Here is a 15,043-nt window from a genome sequence, read left to right as displayed (position 1 = left end):
TCACCATCTATAAGTATTTCAGCATGTCAGCTGAGCACTTAAGAGAATGTGTGGTTGATGTAGTGTTAAACAAACTGACCTATGTAGTCACTTGAGGCAGACAATTGATCTTGTTAAGCAAGTCTACACATAAAACAAGAAAACAGTCACAATACTCTTCTGAGCTTTTGTTTATTTGTCAACAATCTTTGTTCTGAAATAATACTCATTTTTTTAACCTGATACCATGGGATGATTTTTCATTAATTTTTCCATTTCAAATACTATGATCTCAATGTTTTACTTATTATTTCTTTACTAGTTAAATATTTTGCTTTTATTTCTTTACTAATAAAATATTTTGCTATTGTCGGTCATAATGAAATCCAAACAAATTTCCAAAACTGAAAACTTCTCATGCTAGATACATGGAGCGAAAGTTTGTGTCTTCAATAGCACAACGAAACAGGATTTCCTATGTCCTTCATAGCTTGTCCAGGAAATTTTCCAGTGCTGGTATCTCTTGGTTCAAGCCCTTCCGCTTTCTTGTGGCCTTGACAATCATTCCGGCCTTGGACTTAGCATCAAGTGGGTCTCCAGGGAGAACCTGCCAGTGGTCAAATACCAACTGAGGGAAAGCTTGACCGCCAGTCACACTACGCAGCAGCTCAGTAAAACCTGGAAATAAAAAGAAAGAAAATTGAATGATTATATCACTGAGAAACAAATAAACTCACTTGCGTTCTAATGCCCTTAAATAGTTTCATAGCATGAATCTTTGATAGAATAATTTAGACAATATTTTTTAATATTTCAATGATTTTATAGATAATTGTATTTATTAAATTATTTGAAAATATATACAGTGTACATGTATATGTATATCCTGGTAATTTTACTTTAAAGTCTGGTATCTTCCTGCTGATGGTACTTAAAAATTTGTAACTATTTTTTTACTTTTTTTATTTTGTAACATGACACATTCATTCCCAAAAATGACTAGTGCCTTACCAAAAGACTCATTGACTGGTATGAATCCTTTAAGGGTGACCATGGGTGTGCCGTCATCCTGCTGTTGGTCAACAACACGTCCTCGCCGCTGGGCTAGAACACTAGCCACACCTCCTATTACCTGAGTGGGTGCCTGAAGAGTACAGGAAACATTTATGTATTTACTGAGGCAGATTTTGTTAGGAATACTACCGACTTGTGTTTTTCCAATGATTCTATGTTTTTGCTTTGGAATGTAAAGGCAAATTTTATGCACTTCTGAAAACTTTCAAAAATAATTATGTATATAGTACTAAATTCTTTTAACTTCTCCATTAAACATCATACCAAATATTATATATTCAATATTTATGATAGGAAATAAGTCATTGCTGATGTTCATACCTTAATGTCCACCAAGTAGACTGGCTCCATCACCCTGGGTGCTGCTGTGAGGTAGGACGCCAATATACATCGTCGAGTGGCGGGCAGGATCTGGCCTGTACGCCTGTGGGCAGGGTCGCTGTGGATGTTGGCATCCTTTATGTTGAACCGCACACCACGCATATTCTCTTCACATAACACTCCCTGCACAATCAGAAAATATAACTTAGTTTCCCTTCTCATGACTTGATCATTTATATGTTATCATTTGGTTACAAACTGGTTTAATCTAACTTTAACTAATTATAATGTAGTATCATCTTTACTTGAGTGAGCCAAAATAGATATGTTTACACTATATTCTTTCCCTATCTTCGAACCATCAGTCAAGTGTTTGCTACCTAGTGCCAATGCCTTCCTGGAATAAACAATCTGTTTTTGTTACTTATCAGAAGATAGTTCCCTTCCCCTACTGGAATAATTGAATAGTTTTTTGTTACTGACGCAACACAAATAATATACACTTTCCTTGCCGTCCTCAAATAATTTATATGTTTTTGTTACAGAAGTAATACAAACAATATATAGTTTCCTTGCCCTCCTTGTGTAATATATCACTTTTTTTGCTAATTAAGTAACACAAACAATATAGTCCCCTTGCCCTCCTGGAGTAAATCTGTTACTCACTTCCTGAGATGCCCACTGGAAGCCAACCTTGACTACATCTCGGAGTTCCTGTAGATACTGTACAGACCTGCTTACATCCACCAACATGTTGGGGCCATTATTATTGGGACCAAAACACCAGATCTTCCTTGCCTCCTGTTTGTCAAAGCTGTATTTATCGGCTAGGTAATGTGCCCGCTCTCGTACGTCCTGTGTAGCCTTGACTTTTCCCTAATGTAACAAATACATTGATAATTACCATGTACACATTTAATAAAAACAAGATTTTTTCAAATGATCAGTAGGGTGCTGGCAATTCTACTATCAGTTTAAAGATCAACCCCTTTACTGAAGCACTAAAAAATCTGTTTGTTGTATCATGCTTTTCCATGAAATGAAACATGCCACACACCTCTTCTATGTCCTGGGCCAGACCATTATCTAATGGTTCTGCAGTCATCATTAACCGACAAAGCCTGTTTGGAGATTTGGCCAGGCACACACGATCTGACTGCTCTGTCACACACTCTCTGTAAGTGACCACAGGATCTGAACGCTGAAAGAAAAATAAATATATTACTGTCAATCTAAATTCATATGGTGTTCTTTCTCAAATCTAAGATACAGAAAAATACTTAGTGTTCAATCTAGTCAACACATTTGGGTTTTTTTATCATTTTGTTTATGTTTTGATTTTAAAATATTTCACAGAAGTTAAAATATTAAAATACCTACTATGATTGGAATACAAGCATGGTCATTCTCCAGATCCTTCAAACAGATGTCCAGATGCATCTCTCCTGCTCCTGCCACAATGTGTTGACCATTCTCTGATATACACTGTCAAATAATACATTAAGGTAAATATCATGTCTATCTTTTATAAGTTTTAATTTAATTTGGATGTCAATATTTCACCATGTACAGTACAGAATATATATGAACACCAACCTGCACCATTGGGTCAGACTTAGTCAGTCTCTGTAGACCTTCCAGCAGTTTTGGGAGATCAGCTGCTTTGACGGGATCAACGGCCACCCGGACAACAGGACTGACAGAGAAGCGCATCACAGCCATGTTGTGGGCATGATCGTAAGTTGTGACTGTACCAGACTTGATCAAGTATTTATCTAGTCCTACTAGCCCTACTGTATTTCCACAGGGTACGTCGTCCACCGCCATGGTCCCAGCACCCATCATTACCACTGTCCTACAAAGTAACAATATCGCCACAATCAATCACCTTACAAATTCTATACCAATTAACCTAAAACAAGATGCTCCATACCAATTATGGAGTTGCATTAGAATAAATGATACAGTGTCCAGTTTACAGACTGAAATATATCATGATCTACAATTTACTCACTTTGGAATGCCCTTTATGAAGAGGTCAGCTGACTTGTTGTTGCCTGGTTCGTATTTTGGCCCCATGATGCGGACCTTCTGGCCAGTGGTCACTGTACCAGAGAAGACACGGCCAAATGCATAGAACCGTCCTTTGTCTGATGTGGGTACCATCTTGGAAACATACAGCATCAATGGTCCATTAGGATCACAGTGCTTCATCGCTGCAAGGGTCAAATGGTGAACAGTTAAACAAAATCGGATGGTAGGTAAACAAATAAAGTAAATATATAGTCAAACCTGTCTATAAAGGTCACCCATGGGACACAAACATGTAGCCTTTATAAGCATATGACCTTTTTGACAAAAAAACAGCCAGAAAATAATTTAGAAATTGTCATAATTTCTTCACACAAATATTCAAATTCATCATAGGTAAAAACAAGTCAATATCAATACAAGTGTTTATCTTAAAGATTTTATTTCTATCTTTGATAATACAAAATATCAAACCATCAACTTTTGTATTGACACATATGGTTTTAACAGATTCTTATGAAATGATGAAATACAAAATGTATACCTACCGACAGCAGCATCATCATCCATAGGTCCCTCATACAGGAGATCTGTGCGGTATGTCTGTGCAGTCTGCGGTGATGGCAGGTGGACAACAAACATCTCCAGTAAAGCATCAGCAACAGGCAGCCATTTCTGCATGACCTTCCTCATGAGAGGTTTTCCGTTCTCTTCCCTCTCGTCAGCTGACAGCTGAATATTAATCTTGTCTGTCAGTCTAAAGATTTCTTTCTTTTCTGAAGTCTTCAAAGTCCTCAGCATCTGTGAAATTGATAGGTATATATGATATTTTTTGTTAAATGCATCAGATAAATGTTTCAGCTTCCATTTTAGTGTCCGAGAAATATTCATATTTTCATTTTAAGAGAATGTAGTATGTGTCCAAACATTTCAGTGACATAGATGTATGATTCCTTACAGTGTAGAGTGGTTCCAGGACGAACATGTTGAAGCCTCGGACATATCCTTCTCCACCAATCTTGTTCCAGCTTCTAGTACCAGGGTTGTAGAATTGTTCACCCCACAACCTACGCATCATTTTTTCCTCAGGGAGACCAAACTTGGCAGCATAGAGACGTGCAAAGCTCCGCAGTGTGAAACCCCAACGATGCAGACCACATCCAAATGCCACATTACCAAGAGAGGGATCAAGCTGGAGATAATAAAAATGATCATTTAACTCACAACTTGCGTAACAAGACTTATATGTATTTTTTTTACACAAATACAGCATATAAATATTTAGGGGGTAACAGCAAAAACACATCATGGTAGATGAATACTATCTGAAAATGATGATGAAATAGATATTGTTATTTGAGTCTTTAATAATTTTTCATTTTTCACCTTGTCTCTTCAGACAGTAGTATCCCATACAGACAACAGTATCCCATACAGACAGTAGTATCCCATACAGACAACAGTATCCCATACAGACAATAGTATCCCATACAGACAATACATTCCATACAGACAACAGTATCCCATACAGACAACAGTATCCCATACAGACAACAGCTAGTATCCCGTACAGACAATAGTATCCCATACAGACAATACATTCCATACAGATAATAGTATCCCATACAGACAACAGTATCCCATACAGACAATAGTATCCCATACAGACAATACATTCCATACAGACAACAGTATCCCATACAGACAACAGTATCCCATACAGACAATAGTATCCCATACAGACAATAGTATCCCATACAGACAATACATTCCATACAGACAACAGTATCCCATACAGACAATATTATCCCATACAGACAGTAGTATCCCATACAGACAATAGTATCCCATACAGACAATACATTCCATACAGACAACAGTATCCCATACAGACAACAGTATCCCATACAGACAATATTATCCCATACAGACAACAGTATACCATACAGACAATAGTATCCCATACAGACAATACATTCCATACAGACAACAGTATCCCATACAGACAACAGTATCCCATACAGACAATAGTATCCCATACAGACAACAGTATCCCATACAGACAATAGTATCCCATACAGACAATACATTCCATACAGACAACAGTATCCCATACAGACAACAGTATCCCATACAGACAACAGCTAGTATCCCATAAAGACAACAGTATCCCATACAGACAAGAGTATCCCATACAGACAATAGTATCCCATACAGACAAGAGTATCCTATACAGATAATAGTATCCCATACAGACAATAGTATCCCATACAGACAAGAGTATCCCATACAGATAATAGTATCCCATACAGACAATAGTATCCCATACAGACAACAGCATCCCATACAGACAGTAGTATCCCGTACAGACAACAGTATCCCATACAGACAATAGTATCCCATACAGACAAGAGTATCCCATACAGACAACAGTATCCCATACAGACAGTAGTATCCCATACAGATAATAGTATCCCATACAGACAATAGTAACCCATACAGACAATAGTATCCCATACAGACAGTAGTATCCCATACAGATAATAGTATCCCATACAGACAATAGTAACCCGTACAGACAACAGTATCCCATACAGACAACAGTATCCCGTACAGACAACAGTATCCCATACAGACAACAGCTTGTATCCCGTACAGACAACAGTATCCCATACAGACAACAGTATCCCATACAGACAGTAGTATCCCATACAGACAACAGTATCCCATACAGACAACAGTATCCCATACAGACAGTAGTATCCATACAGACAACAGTATCCCATACAGACAACAACTAGTATCCCGTACAGACAACAGTATCCCTTACAGACAGTAGTATCCCATACAGACAATAGTATCCCATCCAGACAACAGTATCCCATACAGACAGTAGTATCCCATACAGACAATAGTATCCCATACAGATAATAGTATCCCATACAGATAATAGTATCCCATACAGATAATAGTATCCCATACAGACAACAGTATCCCATACAGACAATAGTATCCCATACAGATAATAGTATCCCATACAGATAATAGTATCCCATACAGACAACAGTATCCCATACAGACAGTAGTATCCCATACAGACAACAGTATCCCATACAGACAACAGTATCCCATACAGACAGTAGTATCCATACAGACAACAGTATCCCATACAGACAACAACTAGTATCCCGTACAGACAACAGTATCCCTTACAGACAGTAGTATCCCATACAGACAATAGTATCCCATACAGACAACAGTATCCCATACAGACAGTAGTATCCCATACAGACAATAGTATCCCATACAGATAATAGTATCCCATACAGATAATAGTATCCCATACAGATAATAGTATCCCATACAGACAACAGTATCCCATACAGACAATAGTATCCCATACAGATAATAGTATCCCATACAGATAATAGTATCCCATACAGACAACAGTATCCCATACAGACAGTAGTATCCCATACAGACAACAGTATCCCTTACAGACAGTAGTATCCCATACAGACAGTAGTATCCCTTACAGACAACAGTATCCCATACAGACAACAGTATCCCTTACAGACAGTAGTATCCCATACAGACAACAGTATCCCTTACAGACAGTAGTATCCCATACAGACAATAGTATCCCTTACAGACAACAGTATCCCATACAGACAACAGTATCCCTTACAGACAGTAGTATCCCATACAGACAGTAGTATCCCTTACAGACAGTAGTATCCCATACAGACAGTAGTATCCCATACAGACAATAGTATCCCATACAGACAACAGTATCCCTTACAGACAGTAGTATCCATACAGACAATAGTATCCCATACAGACAACAGTATCACATACAGACAGTAGTATCCCATACAGACAATAGTATCCCATACAGATAATAGTATCCCATACAGATAATAGTATCCCATACAGATAATAGTATCCCATACAGACAACAGTATCCCATACAGACAATAGTATCCCATACAGACAGTAGTATCCCATACAGATAATAGTATCCCATACAGATAATAGTATCCCTTACAGACAACAGTATCCCATACAGACAGTAGTATCCATACAGACAACAGCCAGTATCCCGTACAGGCAACAGTATCCCATACAGACAACAGTATCCCTTACAGACAGTAGTATCCCATACAGACAGTAGTATCCCATACAGACAACAGCTAGTATCCCGTACAGACAACAGTATCCCATACAGACAACAGCTTGTATCCCGTACAGACAACAGTATCCCATACAGACAACAGCTTGTATCCCGTACAGACAACAGTATCCCGTACAGACAACAGTATCCCATACAGACAATATTATCCCATACAGACAATAGTATCCCATACAGACAACAGTATCCCTTACAGACAACAGTATCCCTTACAGACAACATTATCCCATACAGACAACAGTATCCCATACAGATATAGTATCCCATACAAACAACAGTATCCCATACAGACACCAGTATCCCATACAGACAACAGTATCCCATACAGATAATAGTATCCCATACAGACAATAGTATCCCATACAGACAATAATATCCCGTACAGACAACAGTATCCCATACAGACAACATTATCCCATACAGACAATAGTATCGCGTACAGACAACATTATCCCTTACAGACAACAGTATCCCTTACAGACAACATTATCCCATACAGACAATAGTATCCCATACAGACAATAGTATCCCATACAGATATAGTATCCCGTACAGACAACAGTATCCCTTACAGACAACAGTATCCCATACAGACAACAGTATCCCATACAGATAATAGTATCCCGTACAGACAACAGTATCCCATACAGACAACATTATCCCATACAGACAATAGTATCCCATACAGACAATAGTATCCCATACAGATATAGTATCCCGTACAGACAACAGTATCCCATACAGACAACAGTATCCCATACAGACAACAGTATCCCGTACAGACAACAGTATCCCATACAGACAGTAGTATCCCATACAGACAATATTATCCCATACAGACAATATTATCCCATACAGACAACAGTATCCCATACAGACAACAGTATCCCATACAGACAACAGTATCCCATACAGACAATAGTATCCCATACAGACAAGAGTATCCCATACAGACAATAGTATCCCATACAGACAATACATTCCATACAGACAACAGTATCCCATACAGACAACAGTATCCCATACAGACAACAGTATCCCATACAGACAAGAGTATCCCATACAGACAATAGTATCCCATACAGACAAGAGTATCCTATACAGATAATAGTATCCCATACAGACAATAGTATCCCATACAGACAAGAGTATCCCATACAGATAATAGTATCCCATACAGACAATAGTATCCCATACAGACAACAGCATCCCATACAGACAGTAGTATCCCGTACAGACAACAGTATCCCATACAGACAATAGTATCCCATACAGACAAGAGTATCCCATACAGACAACAGTATCCCATACAGACAGTAGTATCCCATACAGATAATAGTATCCCATACAGACAATAGTAACCCATACAGACAATAGTATCCCATACAGACAGTAGTATCCCATACAGATAATAGTATCCCATACAGACAATAGTAACCCATACAGACAACAGTATCCCATACAGACAACAGTATCCCGTACAGACAACAGTATCCCATACAGACAACAGCTTGTATCCCGTACAGACAACAGTATCCCATACAGACAACAGTATCCCATACAGACAGTAGTATCCCATACAGACAATAGTATCCCATACAGATAATAGTATCCCATACAGATAATAGTATCCCATACAGATAATAGTATCCCATACAGACAACAGTATCCCATACAGACAATAGTATCCCATACAGACAGTAGTATCCCATACAGACAATAGTATCCCATACAGATAATAGTATCCCATACAGATAATAGTATCCCATACAGATAATAGTATCCCATACAGACAACAGTATCCCATACAGACAATAGTATCCCATACAGACAGTAGTATCCCATACAGATAATAGTATCCCATACAGATAATAGTATCCCATACAGATAATATTATCCCTTACAGACAACAGTATCCCATACAGACAGTAGTATCCATACAGACAACAGCCAGTATCCCGTACAGGCAACAGTATCCCATACAGACAACAGTATCCCTTACAGACAGTAGTATCCCATACAGACAGTAGTATCCCATACAGACAACAGCTAGTATCCCGTACAGACAACAGTATCCCATACAGACAACAGCTTGTATCCCGTACAGACAACAGTATCCCATACAGACAACAGCTTGTATCCCGTACAGACAACAGTATCCCGTACAGACAACAGTATCCCATACAGACAATATTATCCCATACAGACAACAGTATCCCTTACAGACAACAGTATCCCATACAGACAACATTATCCCATACAGACAACAGTATCCCATACAGATATAGTATCCCATACAAACAACAGTATCCCATACAGACACCAGTATCCCATACAGACAACAGTATCCCATACAGATAATAGTATCCCATACAGACAATAGTATCCCATACAGACAATAATATCCCGTACAGACAACAGTATCCCTTACAGACAACATTATCCCATACAGACAATAGTATCCCTTACAGACAACATTATCCCATACAGACAATAGTATCCCATACAGACAATAGTATCCCATACAGACAATAGTATCCCTTACAGACAACATTATCCCATACAGACAACAGTATCCCATACCGACAACAGTATCCCATACAGATATAGTATCCCGTACAGACAACAGTATCCCTTACAGACAACAGTATCCCATACAGACAACATTATCCCATACAGACAATAGTATCCCATACAGACAGTAGTATCCCATACAGACAACAGTATCCCTTACAGACAACAGTATCCCATACAGACAACAGCTTGTATCCCGTACAGACAACAGTATCCCGTACAGACAACAGTATCCCATACAGACAATAGTATCCCTTACAGACAATAGTATCCCTTACAGACAACAGTATCCCTTACAGATAATAGTATCCCTTACAGACAATAGTATCCCTTACAGACAACAGTATCCCATACAGACAATAGTATCCCTTACAGACAACAGTATCCCTTACAGATAATAGTATCCCATACAGATAATAGTATCCCATACAGACAGTAGTATCCCATACAGACAATATTATCCCATACAGACAATATTATCCCATACAGACAACAGTATCCCATACAGACAACAGTATCCCATACAGACAACAGTATCCCATACAGACAATAGTATCCCGTACAGACAACAGTATCCCTTACAGACAACAGCTTGTATCCCGTACAGACAACAGTATCCCATACAGACAACAGTATCCCATACAGACAATATTATCCCATATAGACAATAGTAACCCATAACACCCTACAGTATCCCCTAGATTTTGGATGCTTGCAGGGGAGATAATCTAACTTGTTCATTTTTACTTCCTTTCTGTTTGACATAATGTGAGTATAGGGTAATATTTAAAAGATCATTATTACTAAAAAATAGATTTTGTGTTTTAGGTGTATATGAGTAAAGTATTACTAAATTGATATATTATGATTCCCTTTTTGATTAAGTAATTCTTGTTTAGCATCAATAAAATATTGCTTAATTGGTATATCTTATTCATTATACAACTCACCGTGAGTTTCCCCATGACATCAGGCTGGCCGTACATTTCAACAGTGCTGTTGATGGCTTGGATAGTCCGGCAGAGAGATTGGTAAAGTTCTTCATGGTCAAGTTGCACCTCCATTACACAGCGGTCAAGCTTGTTGAGCATGAGGACTGGACGGACTCGCTCGGCCAAAGCCTGGCGTAGAACTGTCTCTGTCTGCACACATTTACCTAAGAGACAATCACAGATTATTAGAGCTATGTGTGACCTTCAGAAATGCTCAAGGTCATTATGTGGTTCTCTGGCTAGCAATGATACTTAATGCCAACCTGGATTGTATTTATTATTGTTATTTCACTTGTATGATTTCAGTCACTCATTACTGTTTATAACTCTATGGAGAATCAAGAGATCGTTGATGATATGTATATATCATACATGTATGACATACATAGGTGTACATCACCTAGAAAAACAATGTTTGGGGAAAATAGTGCTTGAGCATGATATTTAATAGTTGGAAATGTAGTTGAGAGTTTTCCCTTGAATGAGTCAGTGAAGAATATAATTCTGCTTTGCCAAGTAAACATCTGATGAAACTAAGTCTGGGTCTTGACCTTGAACCTTGACCTCTGTGAACTCTAAATCTAATGTTCTGTGTATAACTATTCAAGTTATTATTTATTTATTTTAATTTTTATTTTGCTTATTTATTTATTTATTTTTAAAATATCAAACAGCAGTTCAAATGATTTAATACATTTCAAGATTTTGAATTCTAAATTATCAGGGATTCATTAATGTATAATATAATGTAATATATTTATAACATATCGGTCAATTAAGTATTTCTGGCTTAAGAAAATGGTCAATGTAGTTTTTGTTACCAATAGTGTACCTAAGATGAGATAACTTACCACTAACACTGTCCACCACAACCAGGGCACCATCAGCTACCCTCAGCGCGGCCGTCACCTCGGAGGAGAAATCCACGTGACCCGGGCTGTCGATCAAGTTGACAATGCATTCCTTCAGGCCAGCTTCTGATCCGGTCGGGAATAACTTTGGGTCTACCTCATACAGTAGGGAAATGGCACTACAGGAGAAAGTACAAGTCTGGTTAGTAGTTGGGCAATAGTAATATTGAGATGGGCAAAGAGGGAGAAAGGGTTATATCGCCTTATTTTGGAGAGAGCCTTCATATACATTTTTTTTTTAAATTTTGGCAGATAACAAACTTTTGAAACAAACACATTTTCTTACTTGATGTATTTTTTTTTCATGAAGGACATCATATCTTATCCGAAGATAACAGTTTTTATTATCATTATTGACTTTTTTCGGTAAACGGATTGCTGTGAGCAGCCGGTGATACTCACGTGGACTTGATGGTGATGCCCTTAAGCTGCTCATCTTTCCTGGTGTCCATGGCACACTTGTCTCCAGCCTGGTCAGTGTTGATCACCCCAGCTTTAGCCAACAATGAGTCGGTCAAAGTGGTCTTGCCATGGTCAACATGGGCGATCACTGCCAGGTTCCGGATACCGGTCCGGTGGTCCATGGCGGACCGCAGCTGGTCCATCGTAAAGTTCACCTGTCAAAGTAAAGTCTGCCAGTCAACACACGTCTCATGTTAGCCGAAAGAGTGTTAATAATGAAAGTGGAAATATTGGCTGTATCCTAAGTCGACTTGTTTTTGCCTTAACTTTCTTTGTAAAGATGTTCCATTACAGACAGCGAACGTCCGTGGTATAGAAATATTTAAGCATTGAACGGCTTTCAGTTGGCATTCATAGTCAATATGAATGCCAACTGAAAGCCGTTCAATGTTTATATTTACCATCTGCGATTTTTTATTTGTCGTGCGATTTTTTTTTTTTTTTGAAATTTTCAAATTCAAATTTCAGTTGGCAGTTCATAAGCTGGTGAACTCGCAACTGAATTGGTAGGGTTATATAGTGGCAGTGCCATACAATGGTAAATATTAATTATTGAATGCCAATAAGAAAATATTGGCTGTATCAAATTGGTAATAACAGAGACGGCTTTTTAACAAAAAAAATCATAGAAGACTTTCAAAAGAAAATCAAAGTTCCTCAAAGACCTATGATCCGGAAACTGGTTGCTATAAATTATTTCACTAATTCAATTCGATCATTTCAGGTGATATAGGATACTATAAAGGTGTTTAACACATTAATGCATCCGTCTAAAGCAAACGTGTGTGTTGACTGGTATATCAACTATTCGTACAAATATCATATGACCCGACCCCTCACTCTCCCTCGGAGTCCTAAGTTGACTTGTTTTTGCCTTAACTTTCTTTGTAAAGATGTTACATTACAGAGCGCGAACGTCCGTGGTACAGAAATATTAATTATTGAATGCCAACACTTGAAATAGAATAGCAGTGTCCTTATAATGGTCGAACAAAAGACCGAAAGTAACATGCTAAATATAGAGGTCGGGATCTGATAGAACTTTATAATGGATTATCTTGTAATTGTCGTTCAAAAGATAAAAAGAGAATCTCAAACGTTTGGAGAGTGGAAACAGTATAAATAACTTTAAGCTTTGAACGATCTATTTTTGTTTTCAACCGATCATAAAAATTTTTATTCGGAAATATACAGTATCTTTGAACTTGGTTTCGCTACGATATTTTCCACATATTTGAAAAATTTTTTTTAGAACAGGTCACGAAGTCATTGCTCTGATTAGGATTATTTTACAACCCCGGTAGCTCTGCGATTCTCGCTCTACATGCTTGTGTTTTTTTTACACTGAATTGAATACCGATAATGTTGTCTTATCAAAACTTTGTTATAATGACCTGACGCGTATAGACGATGGTTAAAAGATAATTGATAAATTAATAGAGAAGAGAGGTATTGATTGGGAAAATATCACAAATGCGTCTTTATATGTATCCTCCCAATTTACCACCATTGCGCAGTAGTACATTTGTATTTTATCAATGTATGCTTGTATGCCAATGCATCCACAGTTTTTATTTTTTCCGAAAAAAAAATGAGTAAAGAAAATACCGAGAGAGAAAAGAACAGAAAGAGAGATACAAGTCTATAAAGCATCAATATGATTTTCGCCTGTATACGCAACGAATGTAATTAAAATAAAATTCAAACAATTGTATAGAACGAAAAAGAGACAATATTAAAATGTACGCGCACCGACCAATAAACAAGAATTTTGAGGGGGAAACTGAATGGTACTCGCTGACTTACAAAGTAGCTACATTTATTTTGTTATTCAAATTTAAATGTCTCTATTTTAATAATCTATAATGTTATAAAAGAAATAAAATAAACAAAATAAACATATATAGTTTACATACCATTTTCTCTTTTTTCTTCTCCTCAAAAACTTGGCCCGCTTGTCTGCGCCTTTTGGGTAAAGCGACTATGAAAAAGAAGCGCACACAGCAGTCACTGTCGTTCACATTTTATTTGTAATTTACCAAACCTGAGCCAGGTCCTTATATACCCGGCTCCGTGAATATTTCACAGTGGTGATGCAATTCCTGCTGTACGGAATGAACCTAAAACGCAGAGACGGACTGCTTATTTCGAAATATACACCAAGTGTTACTCGGGGTGCGTCGAGATTTTCCCACTACACAATACTAGTTACCACATTTACTATATATAGATAGCTTTTCATGGGCCAGAAATAGAATTACAAGGGACTTATGGTTCGTTTATTCCTCCTGATCACATTTGTAACATTAAAAATGCGTTAATCTGGTCGTTACACCGTGAGATATATATCGTGCCAAGGCAATAAATATAATTCAATCACATACATGATTAGCTTATGCTAATCATGTATGTGATTGAATTATATAATTTTTAAAATTGTATAAAACTAGAAACATGTGTCTCTGGTAAAACATTAAAATGTAGAAATATTGCACATTTAATAACGA

At 37.6% G+C, this 15,043-nt stretch overlaps 1 protein-coding gene across 1 annotated transcript; it reads right to left on the bottom strand.

Moving 5' to 3' along the window:
- Positions 1–149: 149 nt before the first annotated feature.
- LOC117327516 (elongation factor 2-like) lies at positions 150–14,590 on the bottom strand. The gene is made up of 14 exons (XM_033884547.1): positions 14,453–14,590; positions 12,477–12,691; positions 12,015–12,193; positions 11,122–11,327; positions 4,364–4,597; positions 3,954–4,206; positions 3,389–3,590; positions 2,971–3,229; positions 2,755–2,859; positions 2,432–2,575; positions 2,041–2,250; positions 1,375–1,557; positions 991–1,123; positions 150–657 (listed from the first exon to the last, which is right to left on the bottom strand). The coding sequence occupies exons 1-14, from the start codon at positions 14,453–14,455 to the stop codon at positions 464–466; spliced, it is 2,520 nt and encodes an 839-aa protein (XP_033740438.1). The 5' UTR covers positions 14,456–14,590; the 3' UTR covers positions 150–463.
- Positions 14,591–15,043: the final 453 nt, after the last annotated feature.

This window comes from Pecten maximus, chromosome 5 (genome assembly GCF_902652985.1).
Source record: "Pecten maximus chromosome 5, xPecMax1.1, whole genome shotgun sequence".
NCBI classification, from domain to species: Eukaryota; Metazoa; Mollusca; class Bivalvia; order Pectinida; family Pectinidae; genus Pecten; species Pecten maximus.
This window is presented reverse-complemented; position numbering and strand designations above follow the sequence as displayed.

What these genes read in the sequence shown, in the direction of transcription:
- LOC117327516 (XM_033884547.1), bottom strand. An exon ending in GGCATCACCATCAAGTCCAC is followed by an intron (nt 12,194 to 12,476) that starts GTGAGTATCACC and finishes TTTCTCCTGTAG; the next exon opens with TGCCATTTCCCTACTGTATG. An exon ending in TCCTGGAACCACTCTACACT is followed by an intron (nt 4,207 to 4,363) that starts GTAAGGAATCAT and finishes TCAATTTCACAG; the next exon opens with ATGCTGAGGACTTTGAAGAC.